Below are 17,593 nucleotides of genomic sequence, written 5' to 3'. Positions count from 1 at the left end.
ATTGCCATGGGGCAATTTGTCTACAACATTGAACATGAAGGTAAGTTACTCCACAAGCACAATCCCTTTCTCAAAGTCCAACTGCCCTTTATTCTTCTGCCACCACTTTATCTGCTGTGGGTGTCTCTGAACGGAATCATGAGAAATCATCTCCAAAGTGTGTGATGCAGTAAAGAAGAATAATGACAGAAACACAAACTACTTAGCAACAGCAAATGCTTATTAAGAAAGGCCAGAGAAAAGTGAATAGAATCTTAGCTAAGGACAGTCATGTGGTTTGTTTTATTGAGATTGTATTTCTTCCCTTCCTTGTAAGTTCTTATGCACTTACAAGGAATCAAAAACCATTATAAGGCTGATATCAAACTTGTGTGAAACATAGATCATAACTATACAAGTACATTAGTACTTGTATGTAGTCACTGTTTCAGGGTGGGCATGAAACAATGCTACTATATAAACAAATAGGTACACCCATAGATCATGTGCCACCAATATTACAAGGGATGTTTAACTAACTGCTTCCTTTTCATTGTCACAGTGAAAGAATGTTATTCTTGTCCCCTCTCTTTTAAACTAACCCAATTTAGCCTGCAGTATCTTTGCTACCATGCCTCATTTTTTTCTCACCCCACCTCTTTTTTTGTTGGACTGACTAAACAACCAGCCTGATGAAAGATCCTAGGTGATGTGAAAGCTTGCACACCATTTTGTGACACTGGTTGGTCCTAACCAGGGCTTTTTTTCTGGGGAAAGAGGTGGTGGAACTCAGTGGGTTGCCCTCGGAGAAAATGGTCACATGGCTGGTGGCCCCACCCCCTGATCTCCAGACAGAGGGGAGTTTAGATTGCCCTCCGCACAATCTCAACTCCCCTCTGTCTGGAGATCAGGGGGCGGGGCCACCAGCCATGTGACCATTTTCAAGAGGTTCCAGAACTCCGTTCCCCCAGGTTCCAGCTGAAAAAAAGTCCTGGTCCTAACAAAAGGTATTGCATTACTTTTATTTTTGTCTGTGAATCAACATGGGAATTTGCAACCTTCACCAATATGGGGTAATGGAAGATGACTTTTCATACAAAGAAACTATGATCTTATCTTTCTATGATAACCTAGATAATGAATACTACCAGGTAATGAGTTCAGTAAGGTTGGAGCTGATTCTGCAAATCGATAAAGGTCATTTGTTTCATAATCCCTAAATTAAGCCAGGAGTTTGCATCATTGAGGAGGAAAATTACTCACCAGCAAGAACATTTGTTGGCACCCCTTCCATTCTCCAATCCTATGGAAAAGTTTCAGAAAAGAAACAGTGTTGTGGCACCAACTACCATGGAAAAGGAGGCAAAGAATAGTGAAAGGAAGAGAATTTGAGCATTTTTTTTGTCTTCTCTTGGTTCCAACTTTTGGCTTGCGCATTGGTTGAGTGCTAATCCTCCATGGACAGTACAGAAAGGGAAAAGTAATGAGGTTGCAGGTTGGGAGAAGAGGGACTCTGACAAAAGGAATTACCACTGAGTAATTTTCCATTGTTAAGTGCCTCCACTTTCTTCCATTCTGCCGAACATTCCAGACAATCAGAGGGAAGCTGCAAGCAGGTCCATAGGGAAGAAGTATACCAGCCAGAACCCTATGAAGTATACTGAGCAATATCTAGTCCTTTTGCTAACACATCCATGCAGTAGAAGATCTCACATTACTAAGAAAGGTTCTAGTATAAAACCTTAGCTTATGGTCATAAATTGACCTCTTCACCGGACAAGGAAGGACATTACATTTCCCAAGGAAACTGATGCATCCAAAGAAGCTGTGAAACACTTACAGCTCTGGACATTTGTCAGTAAAGAACAAAGTGGAACCCAGATATATGCACTGTCATCACACATATACAGCTTTTTGAAAGCTGCATGTAACTATTTTGTCCACACAGAAAAGATAAGATTTTGTGAGATAAGAAAATACACTTTATAGGAAGCTGACAGTATATTAGTTTTAGTAGATCGGTGTCTAAAAAAGCTGGCTTGTGAATGTCTGGAATTGCCTATCAGAACATTATTAACTTCGGTGTTTTACAACACTTTTAAATACTAGCAGCAATAACAATAGAAGTGTTAACTGGAGAAGGCGCCATAGGTAGGCAATGGCCTTGATCCAAATAAAGATCTTCATGCTTTAAAAAACTGATTGAAACTGATGACAAGAAATGAATTTAATTTATTTATTTATAGCCTACCTTTATCACTGAAATTCAGTAGTCTAACCTAGTCCCCTGGTTTAATAGATGGGTAAAGGTCCTGCCCCTTTCTGTTGATCTCCAGTCCCCTTTATTTCTGTTGGGTGGATGTGCAGAGCAGCTAGCAGAGCAGCTAACAGCCAATCAGGGCCCATGGAATGCTGGAGGAGCCAGATGGGAGAAAGAAATGAGAAGTGGCAAAACCATCAGTTTGAGTGTCTGTATCTCTCCGGAATGAGATTGGAGAATCTTTTCTTAAGAAACTGTTGTCTCAAGCCTAACTTTAGGAGAATGCAGGTAAATATTGTGAAAACTTCAGGAGACAGCGTTTGAGTCTACAGAGGGTAAGAGTGGAGGGATCATTTCTTAGGAGACAGTGTTGTTTCAGAGCCTGGTTTCAGGGAAAGCAGGCTGATTTTAATGAATGCTTTAAAGAGGATATTGTAACAACAACATCATTCAATTTATATGCCGCCCTTCAGGATGACTTAACACCCACTCAGAGCAGTTTACAAAGTATGTTATTATTGTTATCCCCTCAACAAAACACCCTGTGAAGTGGGTGGGGCTGAGAGAGCTAGAAGCTGTGACTGACCCAAGGTCACCCAGTTGGCTTCAAGTGGAGGAGTGGGGAATCAAATTGGGTTCTCCAGATCAGAGTCCCGCGCTCTTAACCACTACACCAAACTGGCTCTCTCTACATGTCTTAAAGCCTAGTTTTAGGAAAAATCTAGCCAAAGAACCGGAATTTCCAGAAGAAGCTCACACTTATCTTGTGGGATTCCTAAGGCTGCAGAAAAGTCAAAGATTCGCCTCAAGGATTTTAAAAGCTTGGCTGATAACTGTTCTCCGCACCCTGAATTAATGCTAAAGTTGAATGAGCCCAGAAGATTGTGTATGTTATACTTGTAAATAGTTTCTGCCTCTGCTTAACATCCTTATTCTCATATTCAAAAACATTAATAAAGTGTTTTTTTCATGTCTCCCTCATGACTCTGGGTTCTGGGAATGAGGTACAGGCCAAAGTATATCAAGAGAGATCATATAAGTTCTATGCAAGTTTCAAAAAGCTGGAGGATGTCAAGGCTGGCTTAAACAACCCGAAGAGAAATATATTTTTCCACCCACCTTTCCAACTTTATGACTGACAGAATTAGAAGCAAATAATTAAGACAAACTATTTTTCTACATTCCAGAAGAGAGGGGTTTAAGCTTTATGACCACTATTGGAGGCTTTGGTGAATTACCAGAGGACAAGCAGAACTAGATATGTTTAAAGCTAAAAGATCAAGCCATGGATAAATCACAGTTGGCCCCTCAGCCAATAGAAGTAAAAAGCAACAAAAGAGAACAAAAGTACTGTAATCACACATAGATAGTGTCATGGATTTCAGAACCCTCAATTTGGAAACTAGAAGATGGGGAAAGGTTCCAAAGTAGAAAGGTATAGTTATGAAATGCAACGAAGGATACCAAAGCAAAAGCTGAAGAATCAGTAGGTGCCAGCAGGCATTCAGAACACAATAAAAGGAAGAGAGAGGTGCAATTACTTTGTTTATTCATTTTATCTAGTTCACCATTTTGAAAATTCAGAAGCTTATATGGATTTCTTACAACCTCCCAGTTTAATGTCAGCATATGTTCAAGAATGTATCTAGTGCTCCCCAGACTAATCAGAAGTGAGCAGAAGGAACATATAACAAAATGGGAGGACTGCATAACACCTAAGTTTACTTTCTAGGATCAGATGCCAGGTCTCAATGAGTTACAGTCTTCCACAGACTGAAAGTAAGACAACCATAGGCATGGCCATTTAAAAACTGCTCTGGAACCTTAAATTTTCATAACTTACATAATTGGTAGGGGTCCTGTTTCTTGGCTACATTCTTTCTTGGAATCTTGTACAAATGGCCACTGTCCTCCCCTCTTTTACACTGGATGTAAAAATATGTTCTTCATGTTTTCAAGACATAACACAAATGAAATAGAAATGGAAGCTTGATATTATGTACACCCTCTTCTTGTTTATTCTTTGCCTCCATGGATCCTGGTAGATAGCACCATAAGACTGATTGTCTGAAATTTACTGCAGGATGAGAGAAGAAGGAAAGAACAACTAAAAAAACCCTTTCAAGATATCAGCCAAGCATGATTTGAGAATGTTATATTCCCAAACATTTCCCTTATATAGATGAACTTTTCAGTAAAATCAGCTCTAAAGGAAAAAACCCAACAACTGATACTTATTATTAATGAATAAAGCTTTAAAGGTAAACATGCAAGCACCGAACCATTACTGCCCCATGGGGGGAATGTCGCACCACTACGTTTTCTTGGCAGACTTTTTATGGGGTGCCATTGCCTTCCCCAGTCATCTTCACTTTATTCCAAGGAAACTGGGTACTCATTTTACCAACTTCGGAAGGATAGAAGACTAAGTCAACCTTGAGCCGGCTACCTGAACCTGGCTTCCGCCAGGATCTAACTCAGGTCATGAGCAGAGCTTGAGCTGCCATACTGCAGCTTACCACTCTGCGCCACAGGGCCCTTATAGAGCCCCATGACGCTTATACAGCCCTGTGGTGCAGAGTGGTAAGCTGCAGTACTGCAGTCCAAGCTCTGCTCATGACCTGAGTTCGATCCTGGCGGAAGCTGGGTTCACATAGCCGGCTCAAGGTTGACTCAGCCTTCCATCCTTCTGAGGTCGGTAAAATGAGTACCCAGTTTCCTGGGGGTAAACTGTAGATGACTGGGGAAGGCAATGGCAAACCACCCTGTAAAAAGTCTGCCAAGAAAACATCATGATGTGACATCCCCCCATTGGTCAGTAATGACTCGGTGCTTACACAGGGGACTACCTTTACCTTAACCCTTTAAAATTAAACTTAAAATAACTGAAATATCAGGGCTTCTGTACTACCTCTACTAAACTCATAGTTCTTACTGTCAACAGGCACTATGACCTGACCACAGCATGAGATTGTTAATACCTGTACTGCTCTGATTCAATGGACAAGCATTAATGAAGCGTGATGTACATCACATTTGGGAAAAGGACTACTTCAGAAATTCCCATCCATGTCCTTTCAATTGTAATGGCACAAGACGATGCCGTCTTTTTTCTTATCCCCACTGCAACATTCTCTGGCTTGTACAGCTGTTCTATGCAGGGCTAAAAAAGCAGCAATGCTGAAAGCAATTAAGACTCCTAACTTAGGTCTCATGAGCCAGTAGTTCTATGCAGCACTTTGAAGGGTTGGGTCCTAAAGGAATTTATCCCACCCTCCCTCCAAAGAGCTCAGGGTGGTTGGCATGCTTCTCCCCACTCCATTTTCTTCTCACAACAATCCTGTGAAGTAAGGTTATGCTGAGAGAGTAATTGACCCAAGATTATCTAAGCAGTTTTGTGCCAGAAGGATTTGAACCTAGGTGTCCCAGGTCTTGATCCATTTTAACCACTGTGCCACTCTGAAATTGTATTCTATACTCCTAAAATATGCATAGTAGAACAATAATTACATTTGTGATGTTTTGTTTGCAAAATAAAATGCTTTAATGTTAACAAATCTAAAATATCAGATATCATAATTTCATTTACCTCCTCCCCATCTCAAACACCTGGCTAAGTCATTCCCAGTTCCAAGGGGCAGAATAGCAACTGGTGGATGCTTAATCACATTTGCTTTCTCTGCAAACAAAGAAAGTAGATACAGCTAGAACATAAAAGCAGATGAGACAACACAGAGATTTAAAAAGACATAGTTAATGTCTGCATTCTGATAAAAATTTAAACCAACAACTGGTCTAGCTTGAAGGAAGCCTCCTAGCAACTAACTGAGCTACCAATTTCTACTGCTATTCCTCTAGGTGCTTCTACTTCTGTGATTTATTATTTTCAGCATTTTGCTATCCAACCTTGCAGCTGCTGACTAGCTGTCAGTGCTCAGTGAGAAAGTCAAGCCATTATAGATCTTTGGTGATTTCAGGATAACTAGAAAAGAAGAGAATCTTTCAGCTTTTTGATAATTGTTATTTTCTTTAGAATGGAGTGCGTATGCACGTATCATCTGCATACAATCAAACAATTTCCTCTTTCCGGAATCAATTTCTAATATTTAGAATATGATAAACCAGGAAACTATCCAGAGATGAGCTGGCTTGGTCATATCACTGACAGTTTGAATAAAGTCTACAGAAACGTGCATGCCAGTTTTGAATGGTTCGGTATTGCAATCTAATATTTGCACAATCTAGGGCTGCATACCTTATGAACTACCAAGCAAAAGATAGCTCAATACCAAGATGGATAGACAAGATACAAACTAAAGATGTTTAGAAGATGGTTTCTGGAACTTCTCTTAGCTGAAGCCCAAGTCCAATCTTGTCTTCTCAAACCAATTTAAGATTCTTTTAACATATTTTCAAAAGATTGACAGCAACCATGAGTCTTTGTCGACAGCCTGGGTTATAAATCTGATGCTGATAGTTGTTTTTAACTTGTCCAAAGATGGCTGCAAAGTTGAGAACAGTCCCAGCTTTACAGCTCTCCTTACACAAGCTACAACATGTATCCCCTTTCTTGGCATTCTCATGGCTCTGAAGGTCTCTCTAGATGTGCAGGTTTTTAAAGAGCTGGGTCTGGGTTTCCCTCAGAATGCCTCTGTGAGGGGAGGAGGGGTTCCCCCTCCTCTCTCAAGCCTTTTCCCCATGACAAAATAGTACGGGGGGGTCCCATTTTTACTGCTCCACATGCACAGAATGCTCACATGGAGCAGAAAAAACAGAGGGGAAACTCCCTATTGTGCTAATTTAACTCTGGGAAAATGGCATGGGGGGGGGGAAGAAGGAGCCCCCCTCTTCCCATGGAGGCATTCCATGGCTGTTTGGGCTCTCTTTTATTTTTTAACAACTATTCTCCAAAGCTGCTGTGTAACTGCAGGGAACCTGCACATCTAGCAAGATGTTCAGGGTGGAGCTGCTAGGGCAGTCTAAGAAGACATGCTCTCACGGATCTGAGAATGGTTGAAAAGGAGAAACTGCTCTATCCCTTGCCTGCCATTTTTGGGACCCAAAGACCACCTGCTGGGGCTGCCTCAGTAGGGGTGCTCATGGCACCAATGGCAGAGGCAAGATGGGGCCCAGGACTTAAAAAGGAAGGGAAATATTTTTCTACTCCCACTGCCCCTATCTTTTCTTTTGTCATCTTACCCCCTCCCAATCCCCACACTGGGGCCAGGCATAAAGCTACCCTTGACAGCACAGCTGGAAAGCTCTAGCAGCACAAGGATCTATGTTTCTTGTGCCCACCCTCTCTGCTGCTGGGGAAGCTCATATGCGGCCAGTGGCAACATGCCACAGGAGGCACCCATTGATCTGGCATTTGGTCTTGGAGAAGAAGCCATGACATGCATGCTTTCTGCCCCAACCCCCCACTACCCACCACCACTTGGCCAGAAAGGGGGAGAGTGTACAGGGTGTGCTTTCTCCTTCAAGCCTCTCACCACCACCAACCACCTGATGAGAGAGTGGAGGGGAAGGCAAATCAGCGCATTTCTGCCTCAAGCCTCCCACCCTCCCAGTACTTGCCAACTCCAAGTGTTGAGAGATCTAAATCAGAACTGGGGCTTGTTTTACTCTTTCACGGTTTTTAACACCCTGTTCTTGGGTTTTTCTACAAACCTGAAGGTTCTCCTGAGTTTTCAGGAAAATCCCCCTATCTGTGCATGGCTCTATTGTGTGGATATTTTGGATGGATACTCGGGGGCTCAATAACCTTCCTCATATGGCAACCACAGAGAGAAACCCACAACTTATTGTCTTCTCTGTTAGCCATTAATGTCATGGGAACTGAGTAAAAGTGTCACTGTAAAGTAAAACCACATATTCTATTCAAGTAAAACAATTGGACTGCTGTGAGAGAATTCTGTGGTCTATTCCTAGGAACAGTAAAACAAAAGAGCCCTGTTTTATATGTACCATGTTAAGATATGGTAGATAAAATTTTAATGAGGAGTGTGCTGTAGTACTGAGTAAAGTCCAATGTAATGAAAGAGGATCAGCACTAAAATAAGACATCCATTATAAACAATGTATGAAAATAAGTGAACACCTTACAGACCTTAGTTCACTATGCATTTCTTTGGCTAGTTAGCATTTCTACCACACTTTTCAAAAGTTGCTTTTGTTTTCTGCAGCCTCCATTCCTTTCAGTGCATGTTTAATCAGAAGTAAGTCCCTCTAATTCAGTGAGGCTTACTCCCATGTAAATTTGCACAGTGTTGCAGCCTTTGACTACCATAAGAACAGGCAGTTTTGCTTTCTCAGAGGAATTCTAGTTTCAGCTGTTAGTAAAATTCAAATTGCAAACATCTGATAAGTGTTCCCCTACAAAAAAAGGTAGATCAATAGAAATTATAAGAAATGTTACCTATGCAGTCCAGAATCCAACCCACAGTTCCATCTCCACCACATGCCAATACTCGAAAATCAGGAACATCTCGGAAAAAATTTAATCTGCAAAAGAAAGAAGTGTGTGCAATTATCTGCAACCTTGTTTTCTTGACTCTCTCTATGAATATAAAGCTTACCTAGCTGTTTCTTTTGCTTAAACTGTCAAAAATAACCTATGTCAGCTTGCAACAGGACAGCACACTCTTCATAGTGATTATAACTCTCAGATACAATAGGCTAAACTATAATGGCAATAGCCATCAGATGCTAATTACTGTAAGTGATCCAATAAAATTAGTTTCATTATAATGTGTAGTTTATTATAGAGAACAGTAAAGTATTCATCTCCTGGGCACTATATTTTAATGTATAAAGATTAACTAGTATGTGGTTGCCAAATAGCTATAACAACATCATTTCTCAAAAAGTGTATTTGCAACCTAGGGCTGACTGCAGACTAGAAACAAATGAAAACTTCATGTCTAATAATGAAAATGTGTTATAAATGGTAACAGAATGAGAAATGCAGAAAAATAGAATGTTATGGCCAGGGCAAGAGTGCATCTGTGTGTTTACTACATCTGAGGGCCAAGCTACAAGTGACAAATGACACTTGCCTGGCAAGTGAACAGACTCACGTGTATTCCTCCCTGTTCACTTGCCATTCACTTGTGCTCCACTTAATCACCTGAGTGTACAGACTCCCACACTTCCCTCTCCCCTGGCTATATTTCCTTCAGTTCTGCCACCACCAAACTGATTTGTCAGGAGTTGCTTCCACCAGCAGTTTGAAACTGGTGAGCCTCTGAGTGTGCAGAGAATGCCAACATAAACGAGCATCTGCGGAGGAATCTTTGACACAGCTCGTTCTTTACCAAAGAAAGATCTTTATTGTACTAAACTAGAGTATATATAACATAGAGCACAGGACATGCAAGGAAAGAAGTATCATGACATAAAGACTAGGCAGCTGATACAAAGTAAAAAAAGAAAACATTCTATCTAAATTAACTTGAGAGCCACTGATGTTACCTTAACATCCCAAAGTGTTTCTGGGATGATCACACTAGAACATCAGGAAATTGAAGCAAATCACCACACTATCCCCTTTACTCCTGATCCCAGATGAATGAACACATACACAAAAATAGACACACACACACACACACACACACACACACAGGGCTTACAGATCATTTAAACCTCTATCCTGAGAGGGTGGATTTCCCCCAATCCTGTATTGGGGAAGCCTCCCTCCATGCCACCCATAGCACCCTATCCAGCCAGGCATGTTTTACCCATAGGTTCTGGTTTTATTGGGCCATCAAAGGTTAGGAAAATAGTCACTCCTCTAGCCTAGGATGACAGTTTGAGCAAATGGTTAGATACCTGGCTGTTTATTGCTGCACACTTCCTGGGAAGAGAGAGGCTTCTCATGGACTGATCTTAGAGGGTTAATTAAAGGCCAGATTTATCTCTCTCAATTACAACACAGTGAGATTATATAACAGAATCATATTAATTTGGCTGGTGGTAAAGCTCCAAGCTGAAATGAAGACCAGCAATTCACCTGTTATGCAAAATGTGCGTATGTATACTGCAGAATGCATGCGGTGGTATGCAAACACACATGAACATACTTATTGTAGTTACGGGTAAACTGCATATTCTCCATTAACAGACTTTAAAAATGCATAGTATTTACAAACACTGAAATCATATACAAAGTGCATATATCAGGTGAAAGAAAAATAAATGGAAAGTAATTTATTATAACAAATGTGGTTTTCATCTATAGTTTCATCTAGTTGAGCTTTAAGTGGGGATGGGGGATCCTCTGCCTCCAGCCTGCACCCCTTGCCACCACTCACCTGGCCAGAGTGAGGAAAAGGCATGGGAATGGGCCTCCCAGGGTGTACTCCAGGCGTGGCACAACGTCACTCCCAGGAGTGATGTCACTGAGCAGGCCGCAGGAGTGCTCCCATGCTTCACACTGGGCTGATTTGTTAAGAACCAGCCTGGTGTGAAGTGGAGAAGCATTCCTGTGGCCTGCACAATGACATCACTCCTGGAAGTTCCCCCCCCTCCCCGTCCTGCTGGAAGGGTAAGGGTACCTGGCAACTCTAAGTAAAATATACTAGATATATTACATAAGACATGAGTTCTAAACCATGTATAATCCTATGTTTAATGTTTTGCATGTAATATATTGTATTCGTGTTTTACTTCAGTTTGCTAACGTGGAGGTTTTGATCATTGTCACTGTGAATTTAAAGTTGGCCTCTGAGGAAAGGAGGAGGGGGCTGGATGGGTGAGTGGAGAGTAATCTGATTGAATGGTAGCTGTACCATGGGGGGTGGTTTTTAATTAGTGCTGAGAGAAAGTTTTTCCGTCACCCATTGGATATCTTAGAGAGAGGTTATTCTAATTAAGTCAGGCAACCCGTGTGGAGCTGTCTGTGCGTTTCCTAGAGAAAATATTTATTCTGCCAAGTTCAATGAAACTGTGTGTTCCAGAGAGAGTGTGTGTTTTCTCTGAGAAAGGATTCTGGCCAAATCAAGCAAGCTGCATGGAACCCTGAGAGCCAAATTCTAGGTCAGGCAAACTGTATGTGCACATGGGTCAGTTTGTGTATATTTGAGAGAGACTATTCTTCCTAGGTCAAGCAAGTTGTGTGGAAAGGCCTGAGTGAATCTATGTCTGTGTAGAGTTTATTAGCGAAAACCTGTGTGGGAAAATAGTCTGTGTGACTGGGCTTGTGACTATGGTCTTTGAAACCATAGAAAGGATATGAGTATTCTATCTCAAATTAGCTAGGATCACATATGCAGACCAAACACCAAAACTTTAATGATCAATAACAGAACTTTGAATTAGGTCCAGAAATAAATTGGGAACTGACAAATCAGTAGCACAATATAACTACCAGGGCAGATTTCCTGCAGCCATATTTTGTAGTTTTCATGGTGAGAATTTCTAGGTTTTCTTCAAAGGGAACATCACATAACCTATATTACAATGTAGTTTTACCAAAGCACACAGAATTGTGACCAGATCAGATCTTTCCAGGAACTCCTACAGCTGGTGAACAAACCTAAATTGGTAAAACACAAATCCTCAACCTGTGTGTCAAGTATTGTCGAGCCCAGAAATACTCCCAGATTGCAAACCTGGCCCTTCAGGGGAGTTCAATGCATTCTGCACCAGTTTTTCCAAAAAGTAATTTCTGGATTGTTTCTCTGTTTGCTCATATTCAGTCATATTCAGTCAGACACTGATTAAGGGCTCATTATTACATCAAAGGATTATTGCTCAAGTTGTTCAAATCCAAGGTTTTAAAAATAAAATATCTTATCACTGGGATTCCTGAGGAAAATGGGGGTGGACTTCTCCTGTAATGAAGTATTATTCGCCCAGCCACAGAGTTAGCCTCTCCTCGACAGATTTAACTAGCCAAGAACACAAAGACTGAACATACAAATCCTCACTTGTTCAATTACTCTGGCCATCATATGCACAAAATGGAAAAAATATTCATATGAGCTTGACACATGGAAACATCAGAAACTGAACTGAAAATAATAATCCAACTCAGATTGGATGCAGTTAATTTTATTTGAAAAGTTCTTTGCAAACTGTGACTCTAATTTAAACACTAAACTTCTAATTTACACGTTAAATACCATGAGTATTGATATTGCACTGCCTTGCAGTGGCTTGTCTCCTTTCTCCACGGTCGGGGACAGAGGGTGGTGCTTAGAAGAGCTTATCCACACACCAGTCTTTGGTGTGTGGTGTTCCGCAAAGAGCGATACTTTCCCCTTTGTTATTCAACCTGTATATGCACCCCCTTGCCCAGTTGGTGTGAAGTTTCAGACTGGGTTGTTACCAATATGCGGATGACACCCAGTTGTATCTGCTGATGGGCAGCTGGCCTGACTCTGCTCCTGATGTCCTAGTAAAAGCTTTGGAGGCTGTAGCTGGATGGATAAAGCAGAGCCAGCTGAAGTTTAACCTGGTAAAGACGGAGGTCCTGTACTTGGGCCGGGGGCTGCCAGATTTGGGAATTCAGCTCCCGACCTTTGATGGGGCACCATTAGCGCCTGTCTCATTGGTCCGGAGTCTCAAAGTGATACTGAATTCCTCTTTATTGATGGAGGACCAGGTCACGGCAGCTGCCCAGTCTGTGTTTTTCCATCTTCGACAGGCCAGGCAGCTTGCACCCTATCTGTCGACCCATGACCTAACTACAGTGATCCATGAAACAGTCACCTCCAGAATAGACTACTGTAACCAGTTCTACGCAGGGCTTCCCTTGGGTCTAACCCAGAAATTACAGCGGGTCCAGAACGCTGCTGCACATGTCCTGATGGGCACACCATACAGGGTACATATTACTCCCATCTTGCAGCAGCTGCGCTGGGTCTCCATCAAATTCCAGATTAGATTCAAGGTTTTGGTTTTAACCTTTAAAGCCCTAAATGAACTGGGACCAGCACACCTGCAGGACCGTCTCTCCCTGTATGTACCCCGGAGAGCATTAAGATCAGCAAACAAGAACTTACTGGTGGTCTCTGGCCCCAGGGAGGCCCAACTGGCTTCGACCAGGGCCAAGGAATTTTCAGTCCTGGCCCCAACCAGATGGAACTCTCTGTCGGAGGACACCCAGGCCCGCCAGGATCTTATATCCTTTTGGTGGGCCTGTAAGACAGAGATGTTCTGTCAGGCGTACAGATGAGGCCAGTCTTTGATCGTTTAGGAGCCTCCCTACTGGTCTCCCACCAGAGGGGCAACGTAACTGCCTCCCTATAAGCATAGTCACCAGTTTATTATAAACTGTGCCCCACCTCACCCCTTTGTTCTGCTTTGTTTATATCCTGATTGGGGAAATTGGAGGGGGGGGGGCACCATCTGTTTTTGTATGTATTTGTGGTGTTTTTTGGTTTTAAATGTAATTTATATGTTTTAATGCTCACTGAGCATTTTATTGTAACCCATCCTGAGCCCGTTCATGGGGAGGCGGGCTAGAAATAGAAGATATAAATAAATAAATAAATAGTTCCAGAAATACTGGAACAATACTTATATTTAATGAAAACTATAATCATGCTGTTCTCGAGTTTCACATACAGAATTAAAACCATGATTTCCCCAATACCTCCGCCCAAGACAGCAAGAGGAATGGATTGCATCCCAAAACCAATTTTGTCCTATATGCGGTACAGGTGGGCTCCAGAGAGACCCGGTCTACCACCCATAGGAAATAATGGTCTTTTAAACTTTATGAACCACGATCCAGCTGGGGTGGGAGCACTTCCTCCTCCCTAGCTTCCCCTCCCTCCCTGGAAGAATTCCTGAATCAATTATTATTGGATTGGTAATACTGGAATCTGGTGTTGGGGATTCAGGAGCCATATCAAATACTGCCAATCTGATAAAATGCATGATATCTCAAGGACTGCATCTGTAACATCTAACTGCATACCTCTATGTGGGACTGCCTTTCATGACTGGCCAGATTCTACTCGAGCAGAGTACTGCTTTGTGTCACTTAACAGTGGTAGGTCACTATGAACTATTATAACAGCATTTTAATTCTTGCATAGGTTTTGTCTTATCTTCTAGATACGATAGCCATTCAGACTTTTTCTGCTTGAAACACAGAAGTCACAAAGACTTGAGTAATAAATGGTACAACTGGATAGAAGCACTGATTTAGATGATAAATGGCCTCCTTAAAATTCTTTGTATCACCCCACATTATTAAAAAGTCAGCACACACCATGTGATCAGAGTTCTAACTGGTACGTATAAAATTCACAGATTTTAAACATTTCAAGTATAGAACTGAATGGATTTTGGAACATTTCCAGGACAAAGCCTTTGAAAAATGGTGACCTCTCTGTTGTTTCACACAGTGGTGCTGTCCAACTGCTACTTGCACAAAAATTATTTTCCTATGAGGTGAATAGTGACTGAATTTCAGATTCTTCAGCATAATTAAATCCACAGTAACAGTTGTTGACTGAAGTTGATGGCTCCCATAGAGATACAACCACTGAACAGTGAAACTCTTTTCAGAGTAAAAACAGGTGCAAGTTACAAATTGCACAATGTTATGAGAATGGCAATTTTCATGTCACTTAGTTAACTGTGACTCTTTATAACTGTATTGTAACTTGTATAGAAAAATTCAGCTGTGACAACTGCATGATTTCTCACATTTACACTTATTTTCTGGTTCCTATTTTTTAATCTCAGCTCTTAATAGTAACATTAATATAAAACATTTAAAATAATCAACATCAATTTTAAGTCTTTTTTCAACATATTTGTTTTTTCTAAAAGAAAACCCTCAATCTTACCAAGCTAAATACTCAGATTGTCAGTATGTGTATATGCAGGGAAACAAACACTGCTCCGTGAACCCTAATATTTCTTGCAGAAAGTACTGCATAGTCTTACACTGATTGATACGTTCATATGAAACAACTACTGTGCTACACCTCAGCTAAACAATTGCCCCACACTGAGATCCCAAATGAAGGAAGTCAAATCAAATGTTAAAATAAAATTACAAAGAATGAGTGTGAGAAACAAATAGATCAGGAACTGGAAAGATGTTTAGATCTAGCTAGGTTTTTTTCTCTTTGAATAGCTGAGCCCCAACCTGTATCATAAACTGCTTTTGACACTACTCCAGGGGTGTGCACCCGAAAAATATTCAGGTTTCCTGCTTTGGGTTTACCTGAAGCAGGAAAAAGCTTCGGAAAAACCTGAAATCCGAAGTGGCATGCTGCTTTGCATTTGAGTTTCTAAGTCACTTCAGTATGCTCTGTAAAGATTTGGAGCATACTGAAGTGACGGGGGAGGGGGAAGGCCCACCCCCACCCTTAAACCCCATCCCCCCACCCACTTACCTGGTCAGGTGGAAGGCTGGAGCCAATGCTGCGCTGGCCAGCTGGCTGGCGGAGGCCTTCCCTGCCACCGCCACGCAGCCATAGCCGTCGTGGCCAGCTGGCCGGCAGAGAGAGCTTTGCCTGCTGCCATCACCACGCAGCCACCGCTGGCCGACACAGAGGGCCTTCCCTCCAGCCGTCGCCATACAGCCATGGTCAGCATGGCCAGCTGGCTGGAAGAGAGGGCCACCGCAGTCGGAGGCCAGCGGGGAGGTGGGAGGGCCACCTCCTGCAGCACAGTGCCAATTAAGTGTGGGAGGGGGGGTAAGGGTAGGAATGGGAAAATTTAAAGGGCCCTTCTGCTTGTGAAAGAGTCCTTTAAACTTAAGCATGCTGGCCCTGATTTGGAAATGCCAAAGCTTTCCAAATTGGGCCCGATTTGGGTATTTTATCCAAATCGGATACTCGAAGTGCACACCCCTACACTACTCTCTTCTTCAAAAGCAGCCTGTGATGGGCATTGGTAAGAAGGTTACTATTTGAAAAAATACAGTATAACAAACTGTTTCCCTGGGTCAAGCTGTAGAAGCACATATATATACAGACAGACAAACACACATTCACCTTTAAACATACCAGAAAACCAGATAGACTGTAAGACCAGCAGATGATAAAAAGACAAACACACAAATTGAAGAGACGTTAAATATATGCTTTGTATTAATCTTTGCCACAGACAATGCTAGACAACTGAGCCACTGTTTGAGGAAAAGAATTACGCCTAAAGATTATAGCTAATAGAAGGAACAAATTTTGTGTCAATGGGGCAGTGTTTGTATTTTCCAGCTTCAGTACACACAAATATCTAGGTTTCCAATCGCATGTACTGAAGCTGAAAAATTAGTTTGTTTCCCCATTCACAGAAACTAGCAACCATACATATCAGGAGGCTTGCAGGTACTGCAATCTCCCCCTTACACATGGTTGAATCAACAAAATTATAATGACTGAACAGGCCTTAGAAATGCAATGCCATTTGATCCTCTAAAGGATACAGAGAAAGGCATGGAAATTACAAAGCCTCAGCAGAGGAGTAAGTGGTGCTTGAACCTCTCTGCCCTGTCTTCTTGCCACATCTTTTGGCCACACTATTCTTTGGAGCCTGCCTATCCATTAAGAAACATTTTGAAAGCCAACAAAAAATAACTGTTGTTTCTTCACTTGGTGGCATTGAGGATGTGCACTGAGAAAAAAAGTTATAATTTCGAAACCAGGATTCAATGGGGGAAACTTTACTATAATTGCTGGTTTTGAGGTAGGATATTACCAGTTCAGGATTCAAATCATTTTCTTTTCTGGGTTCTGGAATTTTGGAAGCATTATTTTCAATGGCGAACCAATTTCAGAGTCTGCAGCAGCTGTTTTTAAAGAATAGTACTATTTACACAGAATGTGGTCCTCCCTCTAATCTAAAGACTCCTGAATTTCAAGCAGAATGGGATTGATTTTACAGACCCCAAAGCAAGTGCCATTCAGTGCAGGCACACCTCTTCAATGATTCCTACTGGGGGGAGGGGAATTGGTGCTGTGACTGGCAAACAATTCTTTTTTTACCTTTCTGCTGAAAACTCTATGTATGCCATCCATTCTTGTAGTTGTCTATTATTTTCCTTAAACAAAATAAGAAAGGCTTCTTTTGAAGAAAACCTCCCTCCATTCCATTCCTGCAATCTTTGAAAATATTCAATTAAAAAAAATAGAGTGTGTGTGTGATTGCATGCCATTAATCATCCGGTTGCTATGAGACACATGTCTGCATGCTGGGCATCCACTGCTGGGGAACCTTGATTAGTACTACTATTATTTAAGGAATTCTTGGAGTGGGAGGAGGAGTGACAAAGGGCTGGGCATGTATCTGTGGTCTAAGCTACAAGATACGTTTGTTTTACAAGTTGTTTTGGGGTTCACTGCTTTGATCAGAGTCACACATTAGCTTCAAGAATGTCACTTTAAA

General features: G+C 41.7%; 1 protein-coding gene across 7 annotated transcripts in view; it reads right to left on the bottom strand.

Annotated features, from left to right (window-relative positions):
- The window catches only part of DGKB (diacylglycerol kinase beta), a 327,502-nt gene that overhangs the window by 222,132 nt on the left and 87,777 nt on the right, over positions 1 to 17,593 (bottom strand). For all 7 annotated transcript variants that reach the window (XM_054991403.1, XM_054991404.1, XM_054991407.1 and 4 more), the window contains 2 exons: positions 8,658 to 8,743; positions 5,829 to 5,918 (listed from right to left, as the gene is read on the bottom strand). In XM_054991403.1, coding sequence (XP_054847378.1) covers positions 5,829 to 5,918; positions 8,658 to 8,743 — 176 coding nt within the window. The remainder of the gene's footprint in view (positions 1 to 5,828; positions 5,919 to 8,657; positions 8,744 to 17,593) is intronic.

Source organism: Eublepharis macularius, chromosome 11 (genome assembly GCF_028583425.1).
Source record: "Eublepharis macularius isolate TG4126 chromosome 11, MPM_Emac_v1.0, whole genome shotgun sequence".
Taxonomy (NCBI): Eukaryota; Metazoa; Chordata; class Lepidosauria; order Squamata; family Eublepharidae; genus Eublepharis; species Eublepharis macularius.
Note: the sequence above shows the minus strand (reverse complement) of the source record. Positions and strands in the feature narration are given on the sequence as shown.